This window comes from Leptodactylus fuscus, chromosome 8 (assembly GCF_031893055.1).
Source record: "Leptodactylus fuscus isolate aLepFus1 chromosome 8, aLepFus1.hap2, whole genome shotgun sequence".
Lineage (NCBI taxonomy): Eukaryota > Metazoa > Chordata > Amphibia > Anura > Leptodactylidae > Leptodactylus > Leptodactylus fuscus.
In genome coordinates this window covers 524,789-540,264 of record NC_134272.1, presented here as the reverse complement: position 1 = coordinate 540,264, position 15,476 = coordinate 524,789, and the positions used below count along the sequence as shown (strand labels likewise).

At 42.5% G+C, this 15,476-nt stretch overlaps 1 protein-coding gene across 1 annotated transcript in view; it reads right to left on the bottom strand.

The window, feature by feature from the left end:
• The window catches only part of SLC5A2 (solute carrier family 5 member 2), a 44,593-nt gene extending 29,732 nt beyond the window's left edge, over positions 1 to 14,861 (bottom strand). The window contains exons 1-9 of the mRNA XM_075285050.1: positions 14,790 to 14,861; positions 7,166 to 7,270; positions 6,054 to 6,113; positions 5,684 to 5,788; positions 3,920 to 4,025; positions 1,462 to 1,542; positions 947 to 1,155; positions 655 to 790; positions 120 to 227 (exon numbers count right to left, since the gene is read on the bottom strand). Of these exons, the coding sequence (XP_075141151.1) occupies positions 120 to 227; positions 655 to 790; positions 947 to 1,155; positions 1,462 to 1,542; positions 3,920 to 4,025; positions 5,684 to 5,788; positions 6,054 to 6,113; positions 7,166 to 7,270; positions 14,790 to 14,858 (979 nt within the window). The 5' untranslated portion in view covers positions 14,859 to 14,861. The remainder of the gene's footprint in view (positions 1 to 119; positions 228 to 654; positions 791 to 946; positions 1,156 to 1,461; positions 1,543 to 3,919; positions 4,026 to 5,683; positions 5,789 to 6,053; positions 6,114 to 7,165; positions 7,271 to 14,789) is intronic.
• Positions 14,862 to 15,476: the final 615 nt, after the last annotated feature.

The window sequence follows — 15,476 nt, the reverse complement described above, 5'->3', positions numbered from 1 at the left end:
TTGCATTTTTTTTTTATCCCAGGAAACTGGGTGCACATATCCCTTCATGTGAATCTGGTCTTGTACGTGGGATTGACACCTGGAGACCCAGAATTCTGGTGCACCCCAATATTACACACCCTGCGGCATCAGCTCCACAACCAGCTTTGGATAGGCAATGTTTGAACACCCGATCTCTGCACCACAGATCCTCTGACAGTCGGATGGTACAACGCAGGCAACATCATCTGAAACAGACAGACATGTTGTGTAATGGATGGAAATATACAGTATATAGGTCCCCCTGGGCCCCTAGTGGTGGCTACAAGTGCAAAGACCATATATCATAGAGATGAGCGAGTAGTGTGGGGATCAGCCGATCCGAACAGCACGCTCGCATAGAAATGAATGGATGTAGCCGGCACGCGGGGGGTTAAGCGGCCGGCCGCCGTCAAAGCGGAAGTACCAGGTGCATCCATTCATTTCGTGCTGTTCGGATCGGCTGATCATTTCTATGGAGCGTGCTGTTCGGATCGGCTGATCCCCACACTACTCGCTCATCTCTAATTATCTATCACACATTAACCTGTGCCTCTGTGGTAAAAATGGGACGTCTTCTGCCGTCTGGGAATAAGATGGCCAAGTTGTGTTTCCCATGTAATATATATGTCTTACCTGGAAACAAGACTCTGCTGATCATCCCAGGCATGACCATGAGAAACATGGGAAGAATCTTCAAGTAGCCACATAATACACAACCCAACTTTACATGTGTTAAAGAACGGGCAGCCAGACAGCGCTGAACAATCACCTACAAGAAGAGGGCGACACTGGTCATCTGGAGCATAATCCTGGTCTATATAATATGGCGGACACTCAATGGTAAGCCATGGCTGAACCCTAATATCAAGATGCCAGGGCGTATGGATTACATCTAATAATACATAGAAGACAATGGAGTGCTCACCTGGTCACTGCACCAGTACCATGTAGAAACAATGGTCAGTCCCACTATTAAAGCTGGCCAGGGCAAGTCCCCAGAGTAGGGATCACGTAGCAGGTGGAGGGCATCAGACCGGGGGGATGCACATACAGCAGATACATTGCTCAGATTTCCTGGAATGGCGGTCATGTATTTCTCCATAAGGGCACCATAGCCCCCAACTGCCTGGAAAGCTGCATGGGCAACAACAAGCAGATGGGAACCTGGGTCACAAGACATGAGCTAAGCAAAGTCACAAAAACTGAGAAAAAGGCGTGAGGTCACAGAGTGTACCAGGTCTCCATCCAAGCAGGACCTACACAGATCACCAAAGCAGCCTGAAAACCAAATGAGGACTCTGCCCGGAGTTGTATTGGATCCATGGACACTGCCAAAAACCTCCATGAACGGAGAAGTAAAAAACCTCCTCATATGACTCATAGTCAACACTCTGGAGACATGGAGAACACCAAATGGACCATTGAAATAGGAGGACTCACCATATCCAGCAAGGACACACGCTCCACCAATGATTACAAATGTCTGAACTGTATCTGTGTACATCAGTGCAGCAAGACCACCTAGAGAAATGGAGAGCGAGAGGAGCTTAGAGATGAGCGAGACTCTCCTGCCTAGGTTATATCATAAAGGAGAAGGGACTGGGCCACCTACAGAGAGGGGGAGGTGCTACACTACCTACAGAGATCTATGACGTCATGGAGGAGGAGGTGCTACACTACCTATAGAGATCTATGGCGTCATGGAGGAGGAGGTGCTACACTACCTACAGAGATCTATGACGTCATGGAGGAGGAGGTGCTACACTACCTATAGAGATCTATGGCGTCATGGAGGAGGAGGTGCTACACTACCTATAGAGATCTATGATGTCACGGAGGAGGAGGTGCTACACTACCTACAGAGATCTATGATGTCACGGAGGAGGAGGTGCTACACTACCTACAGAGATCTATGACGTCATGGAGGAGGAGGTGCTACACTACCTACAGAGATCTATGACGTCATGGAGGAGGAGGTGCTACACTACCTATAGAGATCTATGGCGTCATGGAGGAGGAGGTGCTACACTACCTACAGAGATCTATGATGTCACAGAGGAGGAGGTGCTACACTACCTATAGAGATCTATGATGTCACGGAGGAGGAGGTGCTACACTACCTATAGAGATCTATGGCGTCATGGAGGAGGAGGTGCTACACTACCTACAGAGATCTATGATGTCACAGAGGAGGAGGTGCTACACTACCTATAGAGATCTATGATGTCACGGAGGAGGAGGTGCTACACTACCTACAGAGATCTATGACGTCACGGAGGAGGAGGTGCTACACTACCTACAGAGATCTATGATGTCACAGAGGAGGAGGTGCTACACTACCTACAGAGATCTATGATGTCACGGAGGAGGAGGTGCTACACTACCTACAGAGATCTATGATGTCACGGAGGAGGAGGTGCTACACTACCTACAGAGATCTATGATGTCACGGAGGAGGAGGTGCTACACTACCTACAGAGATCTATGATGTCACAGAGGAGGAGGTGCTACACTACCTACAGAGATCTATGATGTCACGGAGGAGGAGGTGCTACACTACCTACAGAGATCTATGATGTCACAGAGGAGGAGGTGCTACACTACCTACAGAGATCTATGATGTCACAGAGGAGGAGGTGCTACACTACCTATAGAGATCTATGGCGTCATGGAGGAGGAGGTGCTACACTACCTATAGAGATCTATGATGTCACAGAGGGGGAGGTGCTACACTACCTACAGAGATCTATGATGTCACAGAGGAGGAGGTGCTACACTACCTACAGAGATCTATGATGTCACAGAGGAGGAGGTGCTACACTACCTACAGAGATCTATGATGTCACAGAGGAGGAGGTGCTACACTACCTATAGAGATCTATGGCGTCATGGAGGAGGAGGTGCTACACTACCTACAGAGATCTATGATGTCACAGAGGAGGAGGTGCTACACTACCTACAGAGATCTATGATGTCACAGAGGAGGAGGTGCTACACTACCTACAGAGATCTATGATGTCACAGAGGAGGAGGTGCTACACTACCTACAGAGATCTATGATGTCACAGAGGAGGAGGTGCTACACTACCTATAGAGATCTATGGCGTCATGGAGGAGGAGGTGCTACACTACCTACAGAGATCTATGATGTCACAGAGGGGGAGGTGCTACACTACCTACAGAGATCTATGCTGTCACAGAGGAGGAGGTGCTACACTACCTACAGAGATCTATGATGTCACAGAGGAGGAGGTGCTATACTACCTACAGAGATCTATGATGTCACAGAGGAGGAGGTGCTATACCACCTGCAGAGATCCATTATGTCATGCAGAACTCATCACATTGTGCCAGTGAAGAGTCACGTCCCTGACTGCTCTGCTACTCATTGATAGCCAGAGTATACCAGTTGTATGTAAGCCATGGCCACACACATATTTCATTAGGATAGGAACAACGTGACCATCATGTAATCGCGTAGGCACCGTTCCCCTGCCAGTACAGCTGGAGGTCTGCACCTCTTATCTACCATGTGCCAGTTACCTCGTCTTATGTGTCTGAGGGATTTTTTGATCCTCTCAGGTACCAGGACCAGGTGCTTCCTTGGCTGCCCTGCCATTTGACCCTGATTCTTGCAGATCTGTATGTTATATCATGCACCACCTGACTATGTCTCATGATGAATACATTTACTGCTAGAGACCTGTAGACATTTAAAGTCAGCAAATAATGACCAATGCTTGAAAAGAGGAGTAAAAGGAAAATTCACAGTTGTGAACTAACAAGTATCGGTATATGGTGGAGTGTGAATAGGTGCCATAGGTGCAGAGTGAGACAATGAAAACTGGCAGGACAAGGGTTAGCCATTCCTTGGGTGTTTACTAGGGCAATACTATACCAGTCACTGTGTAGATTGTGGTGATGACCAGGAGGGCTATAACGGAGAGGTAAATATTCCAGCCCAATGCCACTTGTATGAACACTGCTCCAGAGAACATATCGACCTGATGAGGCAACAGAGACAGAAGATCAGAGGGCACCACACTAAGGATGATGTCCCAATATAAGATGTCCCACTGCAGTCAAGTGGGTGTCCAATCGACCAGTCACTGACGACACCAAGCTCATCAGAGTTGATTTCTCCAGTTTAGGTCCCACCAGTGAATTAGAAGTACAACCAGTTTCTGGCTGGTTCTAGTTGCTGTCGTGCACATTTAGTACAGCCTGCAGAACCTTCTACGCCATCAGAAGACAACTGTACCACCTCAAACCACCGGTGAGGGTCTGGCTGAAGATATTTGACGCAGTCATCTCCCCGATCCTTCTCTATGGCAGTGAGGTTTGGGGCCCAGCCACCTACCCAGACGTGCCAAAATGGGACTCTAGCCCAACAAAGACCTTCCACCTGGAATTCTGCAAATACCTGCTCCATGTCCATCGCAACACCCCCAACATAGCCTGCAGGGCAGAGCTAGGCAGACTCCCCCTATGGCTCACCATACAGAAGAGGGCGCTAGCTTTCCAGGCACACATCCAGGGGAGCGACTCCTACCACCACCAAGCATGGCTAAGCCACCTGAGCAAACCAGACACCCCCCAACCAAACAGCAGCCAACCACCAAACCAAAAACACCGACAGATGATAACCAAGGCTGAAATAAAGGCGACCACAGAGGCAAACAGAGAGCGGTACATTGAAGAATGGAGAAACGAAATAAATAACTCCAAGAAACTCACCAATGTGTACCAATCCCTACAAAGGGACTACACCATGGCCACCTACCTGGAGAGAATACGCCACCCCAAGCACAGACAGACCCTGAGCCGGTACAGACTGAGCGCCCACAACCTAGAGATAGAGACGGGGCGATACAGGCAGACGTACAAGCCACGGGAGAACAGACTGTGCCAGCACTGTGACCAGGGGGCCCTAGAAGACCAGACCCACTTCCTGCTACACTGCACCAAATACTCAGCTGTGAGGGCCGGCTACTACCAAAGACTCTCTGCCCACATCCCAGACTGGGAGAAGAGGAAACTCTACATCCTACTGGGAGAAGAAGAGGCCACTGTGGAGATCGCTGCCCAATACGTGTCCAGCTGTCACCAAACCAGAGGAAGATGAGACTCCACGGACTGTTATATTTATCCCAATACACCCGCCCCACCCCACCCCCACCTCCCCATATAGCGGTCACCAACTAAGAGGAAGATGAGACTCCACGGACTGTTATATTTATCCCAATACACCCGCCCCACCCCTCCCCCACCTCCCGATATAGCGGTCACCAACTAAGAGGAAGATGAGACTCACGGACTATCAAACTCCCACCCCCCATGGACTACTAAACCCCCCACCCACCACCCAAAAGACCACTAAGCCCCCCCATCACCTGTCTACCCCATACGCACCGTTACCAACACGCCCCAAACAAGAATGACGAGACCCTAAGGACACTCAAACCCCCAACCCACGAATCCCATACCCACCCCCTCCACCACCCCCAACCCCCCTTTTTGCTTTGGCAACACCAAATGTTTTATTCTTTGGTAATGCTAATAAAGCACATTTGTATCTTGTATCTTTAGTACCCAGAAGTGTATGGAGCCCATATCTTCCTGATAGAACATGGACGCAGTGTCACAATCAGATAAAACTCACTGAGATTTTCGTGAATATATACATGGCCAGGGACAGCACAGATAGGTAGAGCTGGATCCTTTGCCCTCCAAAACGTTTCTTCAGATACTCAGGCATGGTCAACACCTACAGCCATAGAGAATATGCAGAGTTTGTAAAATCATCTCATATTGTTCAGTGTATGAAGAGTTTCATCCATCAGAATAGGCCAAGTGAGTGGTAGGAAAATGCCCGGAAGGGTTCTGATCCCTCCATCTGGTCCCAATTACGGGATAGGACTTTACAGAGGAAGGGAATAGGAATCCCCTCCCTTTACCACAAGAGACATATTACGCCCATGGACCTCGTCTTTTCCTCTCTGGTTCCTGGTCAGACCTTGTGCTAGTCTCACCTCAGCTGTCATGTAAACAGGAACAAAAATCCATCCCATAAGCAAAACCACAAAGAGAGCCTGAAAGGAAGAACAGCAAGTGTGAGCCACGGGGTAAGGGTCCTGGCATTCTACCTATGATATCCAAAAAAAGCAGTCTGGGAGCGATGCATGGAGACATTTCAGCCTCCTTCTCTTTTGGGTGGTGAGAAAAAAGACATCACGTAGATTGTGTTCCACTCATGTATTGCGCCCCTACTCCCTCCCCACAGCTTCTGCTTGTATTGCACCCAAACTCACACTCAGACGCTGTGACAGGGGACAGAAAGTGAATTTAATGCAAAGGAGGCTAAATTTGTAAAGAAATCACCTATATGTGTGATTAGTACCTAAATCCACCAGTCACATATGTAAATATATAGATAAGCTTATTCTGGTACTGGCTGCCTATCAGGTGTCCCCTGAACAAGTCACAGCCCATATGATAACTGCATATGTCCCCAGTCTCTGCAAAAAGCCGTTTCTGCCTGTTATGTCTATATGCTGTGACCCCCCCCCCTAGTGTCCTCCAACCACAGTCGGCTGCATTATCAATATCACTTTGCACAGAGAACTAAATGATCCTGCAGTTTGTCTTTCGTTTCTTTCCTTCAGTTACTGTGACTCGGAGTATCTCTGTATCTGCCATGAGCGTGTATATATGTTCTCTCTCGCTATATACTACTGGACTATCCATGATGCTGTATCACACCAATTCCCCTTTGTGGGATTATTAAAGGATTATCTTCTTTTATACACCACGCTAATACACATATTGTTGCTTTATGTGACCTGTCCTTTCCGCACCTTCACCAAGTCTGTACATGTCATGCAGTGGAGCAGGTTAGGTCAGACCGGGGATGAGAATCGGGGGTAGAATAAGCTTTGGACATTGCCAGAGAGCTGAGCTGAAACGCTGCAGTTCTGGTGGAATCCATGTTCTACTCTAAGCTGGGCCATTGTCTAAGAGATGAAGAAGGTGCCAAAGGCATTCCACCACATTGACACCCATCTAAGAACAATATGGCCACTTCCTCACTTTTTTCTCTGAATAGATTTTACATCTAACAAAGTCACATTAGAACAAGCCTTACGTTCCATTCAAATCCAGCAACTGCTAAACCGGACGCAGCCCCAGTGCCAGCCAGTCCTACAAAGTGACCACTGCCAATGTTACTGGCAAAAAGGGAGGCTCCAACCTGCAAGAGACAAGAACTTACCATCAGCGTATATGGCGTCTGTACAAGCTCTACTCGATTCCACAGAGGGCCCCATGACAACTCTTCTTACACACCAATAATACACAATTATCTTCTCTACAGGTTATAGAGGAGCAGATTGTATATAGTGTCCTATCTACAGGTTATATAGAGCAGATTGTATATAGTGTCCTATCTACAGGTTATAGAGCAGATTGTATATAGTGTCCTATCTACAGGTTATAGAGCAGATTGTATATAGTGTCCTATCTACAGGTTATAGGGGAGCAGATTGTATATAGTGTCCTATCTACAGGTTATAGAGCAGATTGTATATAGTGTCCTATCTACAGGTTATAGAGCAGATTGTATATAGTGTCCTATCTACAGGTTATAGAGCAGATTGTATATAGTGTCCTATCTACAGGTTATAGAGGATCAGATTGTATATAGTGTCCTATCTATAGGTTATACAGGAGCAGATTGTATATAGTGTCCTATCTACAGGTTATAGAGCAGATTGTATATAGTGTCCTATCTACAGGTTATAGAGCAGATTGTATATAGTGTCCTATCTACAGGTTATAGAGGAGCAGATTGTATATAGTGTCCTATCTACAGGTTATAGAGGAGCAGATTGTATATAGTGTCCTATCTACAGGTTATAGAGGGGCAGATTGTATATAGTGTCCTATCTACAGGTTATAGAGGAGCAGATTGTATATAGTGTCCTATCTACAGGTTATAGAGCAGATTGTATATAGTGTCCTATCTACAGGTTATAGAGGAGCAGATTGTATATAGTGTCCTATCTACAGGTTATAGAGGAGAAGATTGTATATAGTGTCCTATCTACAGGTTATAGAGGAGCAGATTGTATATAGTGTCCTATCTACAGGTTATAGAGCAGATTGTATATAGTGTCCTATCTACAGGTTATAGAAGGGCAGATTGTATATAGTGTCCTATCTACAGGTTATAGAGGGGCAGATTGTATATAGTGTCATATCTACAGGTTATAGAGGAGCAGATTGTATATAGTGTCCTATCTACAGGTTATAGAGAGCAGATTGTATATAGTGTCCTATCTACAGGTTATAGAGGAGCAGATTGTATATAGTGTCCTATCTACAGGTTATAGAGGGGCAGATTGTATATAGTGTCATATCTACAGGTTATAGAGGAGCAGATTGTATATAGTGTCCTATCTACAGATTATAGAGGAGCAGATTGTATATAGTGTCCTATCTACAGGATATAGAGGAGCAGATTGTATATAGTGTCCTATCTACAGGTTATAGAGGAGCAGATTGTATATAGTGTCCTATCTACAGGTTATAGAGGACCAGATTGTATATAGTGTCCTATCTACAGGTTATAGAGCAGATTGTATATAGTGTCCTATCTACAGGTTATAGAGGAGCAGATTGTATATAGTGTCCTATCTACAGGTTATAGAGCAGATTGTATATAGTGTCCTATCTACAGGTTATAGAGGAGCAGATTGTATATAGTGTCCTATCTACAGGTTATAGAGGAGCAGATTGTATATAGTGTCCTATCTACAGGTTATAGAGGAGCAGATTGTATATAGTGTCCTATCTACAGGATATAGAGCAGATTGTATATAGTGTCCTATCTACAGGTTATACAGCAGATTGTATATAGTGTCCTATCTACAGGTTATAGAGGAGCAGATTGTATATAGTGTCCTATCTACAGGTTATAGAGGAGCAGATTGTATATAGTGTCCTATCTACAGGATATAGAGCAGATTGTATATAGTGTCCTATCTACAGGTTATACAGCAGATTGTATATAGTGTCCTATCTACAGGTTATACAGCAGATTGTATATAGTGTCCTATCTACAGGTTATAGAGGAGCAGATTGTATATAGTGTCCTATCTACAGGTTATAGAGGAGCAGATTGTATATAGTGTCCTATCTACAGGTTATAGAGGAGCAGATTGTATATAGTGTCCTATCTACAGGTTATAGAGGAGCAGATTGTATATAGTGTCCTATCTACAGGTTATAGAGGAGCAGATTGTATATAGTGTCCTATCTACAGGTTATATAGGAGCAGATTGTATATAGTGTCCTATCTACAGGTTATAGAGCAGATTGTATATAGTGTCCTATCTACAGGTTATAGAGGAGCAGATTGTATATAGTGTCCTATCTATAGGTTATAGAGGAGCAGATTGTATATAGTGTCCTATCTACAGGTTATAGAGGAGCAGATTGTATATAGTGTCCTATCTACAGGTTATAGAGCAGATTGTATATAGTGTCCTATCTACAGGTTATAGAGGAGCAGATTGTATATAGTGTCCTATCTACAGGTTATAGAGGAGCAGATTGTATATAGTGTCCTATCTACAGGTTATAGAGGAGCAGATTGTATATAGTGTCCTATCTACAGGTTATAGAGCAGATTGTATATAGTGTCCTATCTACAGGTTATAGAGGAGCAGATTGTATATAGTGTCCTATCTACAGGATATAGAGGGCAGATTGTATATAGTGTCCTATCTACAGGTTATAGAGGAGCAGATTGTATATAGTGTCCTATCTACAGGTTATAGAGGAGCAGATTGTATATAGTGTCCTATCTACAGGTTATACAGCAGATTGTATATAGTGTCCTATCTACAGGTTATAGAGGAGCAGATTGTATATTGTGTCCTATCTACAGGTTATAGAGGAGCAGATTGTATATAGTGTCCTATCTACAGGTTATACAGCACATTGTATATAGTGTCCTATCTACAGGTTATAGAGGAGCAGATTGTATATAGTGTCCTATCTACAGATTATAGAGGACCAGATTGTATATAGTGTCCTATCTACAGGTTATAGAGCAGATTGTATATAGTGTCCTATCTACAGGTTATAGAGCAGATTGTATATAGTGTCCTATCTACAGGTTATAGAGGAGCAGATTGTATATAGTGTCCTATCTACAGGTTATAGAGCAGATTGTATATAGTGTCCTATCTACAGGTTATAGAGGAGCAGATTGTATATAGTGTCCTATCTACAGGTTATAGAGGAGCAGATTGTATATAGTGTCCTATCTACAGGTTATAGAGGAGCAGATTGTATATAGTGTCCTATCTACAGGTTATAGAGGAGCAGATTGTATATAGTGGCCTATCTACAGGTTATAGAGGAGCAGATTGTATATAGTGTCCTATCTACAGGTTATAAAGGAGCAGATTGTATATAGTGTCCTATCTACAGGTTATAGAGGAGCAGATTGTATATAGTGTCCTATCTACAGGTTATAGAGCAGATTGTATATAGTGTCCTATCTACAGGTTATAGAGCAGATTGTATATAGTGTCCTATCTACAGGTTATAGAGCAGATTGTATATAGTGTCCTATCTACAGGTTATAGAGGGGCAGATTGTATATAGTGTCCTATCTACAGGTTATAGAGCAGATTGTATATAGTGTCCTATCTACAGGTTATAGAGTAGATTGTATATAGTGTCCTATCTACAGGTTATAGAGCAGATTGTATATAGTGTCCTATCTACAGGTTATAGAGGAGCAGATTGTATATAGTGTCCTATCTACAGGTTATAGAGGAGCAGATTGTATATAGTGTCCTATCTACAGGTTATAGAGCAGATTGTATATAGTGTCCTATCTACAGGTTATACAGGAGCAGATTGTATATAGTGTCCTATCTACAGGTTATAGAGGAGCAGATTGTATATAGTGTCCTATCTACAGGTTATAGAGCAGATTGTATATAGTGTCCTATCTACAGGTTATAGAGGAGCAGATTGTATATAGTGTCCTATCTACAGGTTATAGAGGGGCAGATTGTATATAGTGTCCTATCTACAGGTTATAGAGGAGCAGATTGTATATAGTGTCCTATCTACAGGTTATAGAGCAGATTGTATATAGTGTCCTATCTACAGGTTATAGAGGAGCAGATTGTATATAGTGTCCTATCTACAGGTTATAGAGGAGCAGATTGTATATAGTGTCCTATCTACAGGTTATAGAGGAGCAGATTGTATATAGTGTCCTATCTACAGGTTATAGAAGAGCAGATTGTATATAGTGTCCTATCTACAGGTTATAGAGGAGCAGATTGTATATAGTGTCCTATCTACAGGTTATAGAGGAGCAGATTGTATATAGTGTCCTATCTACAGGTTATAGAGGAGCAGATTGTATATAGTGGCCTATCTACAGGTTATAAAGGAGCAGATTGTATATAGTGTCCTATCTACAGGTTATAGAGGAGCAGATTGTATATAGTGTCCTATCTACAGGTTATAGAGGAGCAGATTGTATATAGTGTCCTATCTACAGGTTATAGAGCAGATTGTATATAGTGTCCTATCTACAGGATATAGAGCAGATTGTATATAGTGTCCTATCTACAGGTTATAGAGGAGCAGATTGTATATAGTGTCCTATCTACAGGTTATAGAGGAGCAGATTGTATATAGTGTCCTATCTACAGGTTATACAGCAGATTGTATATAGTGTCCTATCTACAGGTTATAGAGCAGATTGTATATAGTGTCCTATCTACAGGATATAGAGCAGATTGTATATAGTGTCCTATCTACAGGTTATAGAGGAGCAGATTGTATATAGTGTCCTATCTACAGGTTATAGAGGAGCAGATTGTATATAGTGTCCTATCTACAGGTTATAGAGCAGATTGTATATAGTGTCCTATCTACAGGTTATACAGCAGATTGTATATAGTGTCCTATCTACAGGGTATAGAGGAGCAGATTGTATATAGTGTCCTATCTACAGGTTATAGAGGAGTAGATTGTATATAGTGTCCTATCTACAGGTTATAGAGGAGCAGATTGTATATAGTGTCCTATCTACAGGTTATAGAGCAGATTGTATATAGTGTCCTATCTACAGGTTATAGAGGAGCAGATTGTATATAGTGTCCTATCTACAGGTTATAGAGGAGCAGATTGTATATAGTGTCCTATCTACAGGTTATAGAGGGGCAGATTGTATATAGTGTCCTATCTACAGATTATAGAGGACCAGATTGTATATAGTGTCCTATCTACAGGTTATAGAGGAGCAGATTGTATATAGTGTCCTATCTACAGGTTATAGAGGAGCAGATTGTATATAGTGTCCTATCTACAGGTTATAGAGGAGCAGATTGTATATAGTGGCCTATCTACAGGTTATAAAGGAGCAGATTGTATATAGTGTCCTATCTACAGGTTATAGAGGAGCAGATTGTATATAGTGTCCTATCTACAGGTTATAGAGGAGCAGATTGTATATAGTGTCCTATATACAGGTTATAGAGCAGATTGTATATAGTGTCCTATCTACAGGATATAGAGCAGATTGTATATAGTGTCCTATCTACAGGTTATAGAGGAGCAGATTGTATATAGTGTCCTATCTACAGGTTATAGAGGAGCAGATTGTATATAGTGTCCTATCTACAGGTTATACAGCAGATTGTATATAGTGTCCTATCTACAGGTTATAGAGCAGATTGTATATAGTGTCCTATCTACAGGATATAGAGCAGATTGTATATAGTGTCCTATCTACAGGTTATAGAGGAGCAGATTGTATATAGTGTCCTATCTACAGGTTATACAGCAGATTGTATATAGTGTCCTATCTACAGGGTATAGAGGAGCAGATTGTATATAGTGTCCTATCTACAGGTTATAGAGGAGTAGATTGTATATAGTGTCCTATCTACAGGTTATAGAGGAGCAGATTGTATATAGTGTCCTATCTACAGGTTATAGAGGAGCAGATTGTATATAGTGTCCTATCTACAGGTTATAGAGGAGCAGATTGTATATAGTGTCCTATCTACAGGTTATAGAGGAGCAGATTGTATATAGTGTCCTATCTACAGGTTATAGAGGGGCAGATTGTATATAGTGTCCTATCTACAGATTATAGAGGACCAGATTGTATATAGTGTCCTATCTACAGGTTATAGAGCAGATTGTATATAGTGTCCTATCTACAGGTTATAGAGCAGATTGTATATAGTGTCCTATCTACAGGTTATAGAGCAGATTGTATATAGTGTCCTATCTACAGGTTATAGAGGAGCAGATTGTATATAGTGTCCTATCTACAGATTATAGAGGACCAGATTGTATATAGTGTCCTATCTACAGGTTATAGAGCAGATTGTATATAGTGTCCTATCTACAGGTTATAGAGCAGATTGTATATAGTGTCCTATCTACAGGTTATAGAGGAGCAGATTGTATATAGTGTCCTATCTACAGGTTATAGAGGAGCAGATTGTATATAGTGTCCTATCTACAGGTTATAGAGGAGCAGATTGTATATAGTGTCCTATCTACAGGTTATAGAGCAGATTGTATATAGTGTCCTATCTACAGGTTATACAGCAGATTGTATATAGTGTCCTATCTACAGGTTATACAGCAGATTGTATATAGTGTCCTATCTACAGGATATAGAGGAGCAGATTGTATATAGTGTCCTATCTACAGGATATAGAGGAGCAGATTGTATATAGTGTCCTATCTACAGGTTATAGAGCAGATTGTATATAGTGTCCTATCTACAGGTTATAGAGCAGATTGTATATAGTGTCCTATCTACAGGTTATAGAGCAGATTGTATATAGTGTCCTATCTACAGGTTATAGAGCAGATTGTATATAGTGTCCTATCTACAGGTTATAGAGGAGCAGATTGTATATAGTGTCCTATCTACAGGTTATAGAGGGGCAGATTGTATATAGTGTCCTATCTACAGGTTATAGAGGAGCAGATTGTATATAGTGTCCTATCTACAGGTTATAGAGCAGATTGTATATAGTGTCCTATCTACAGGTTATAGAGGAGCAGATTGTATATAGTGTCCTATCTACAGGATATAGAGGAGCAGATTGTATATAGTGTCCTATCTACAGGTTATATAGAGCAGATTGTATATAGTGTCCTATCTACAGGTTATAGAGCAGCAGATTGTATATAGTGTCCTATCTACAGATTATAGAGGAGCAGATTGTATATAGTGTCCTATCTACAGGTTATAGAGCAGATTGTATATAGTGTCCTATCTACAGGTTATAGAGGAGCAGATTGTATATAGTGTCCTATCTACAGGTTATAGAGCAGATTGTATATAGTGTCCTATCTACAGGTTATAGAGCAGATTGTATATAGTGTCCTATCTACAGGTTATAGAGCAGCAGATTGTATATAGTGTCCTATCTACAGGTTATAGAGCAGATTGTATATAGTGTCCTATCTACAGGTTATAGAGCAGATTGTATATACAGTAGTGTAAGCAGGATAATATATTATTCTAAGGTGTTCCCTCATCCAGAATTGATCTCTCAGCTATATACGAGTCGTACTTTATCAGATAACACTTTGCAGCCTTTGAGAATTTTCATTTTCTGGTTATTATTCGGATTAGGACTCGCTCACTGTTTCAGTCCTCACTGCGGTTTTATTTGGTTGGAGATAGTATACAGGTAACTTACAGGGAACCATGACATGCTTCTCCCCGCCAGAAAGTAACCACCCACAGTTCCTCGGTTTGCACGTCGCATGGACTGAAAGGATAAAACAAGATTACCATTCAGCTAGAATAAATTGTAACTTACATGAAGACGGTTCTGTAGGACCAGAGGAACAAACAAACTTCACATGTGGAGCTATCGGGACAAACCCAGAATCCCAGCATGGAGGACCCTGTAACATAGCAGTGACGGAGATGGTAGCCGAATGCCTTTAGAATCGCTGAGTTACTCCTGGGAGACTTTTCCATAAACCTCGTTGTTTGTGGATTTAAATTATCCGGTGGCAAATGGTGAGCGGAAAATCCCTATATCATGTCATAATCTATCAGGGTCATCGGTCAGTGCACAAAACACATTGCAAGCAGGCCAGAGTCCAGGAGTGGCATTGTCCATTACACCCTCCATCTGACACTATATATTGTACATTACACCCTCCATCTGACACTATATATTGTACATTACACCCCTCCATCTGACACTATATATTGTACATTACACCCCTCCATCTGACACTATATATTGTACATTACACCCCTCCATCTGACACTATATATTGTACATTACACCCCTCCATCTGACACTATATATTGTACATTACACCCTCCATCTGACACTATACATTGTACATTACACCCCTCCATCTGACAC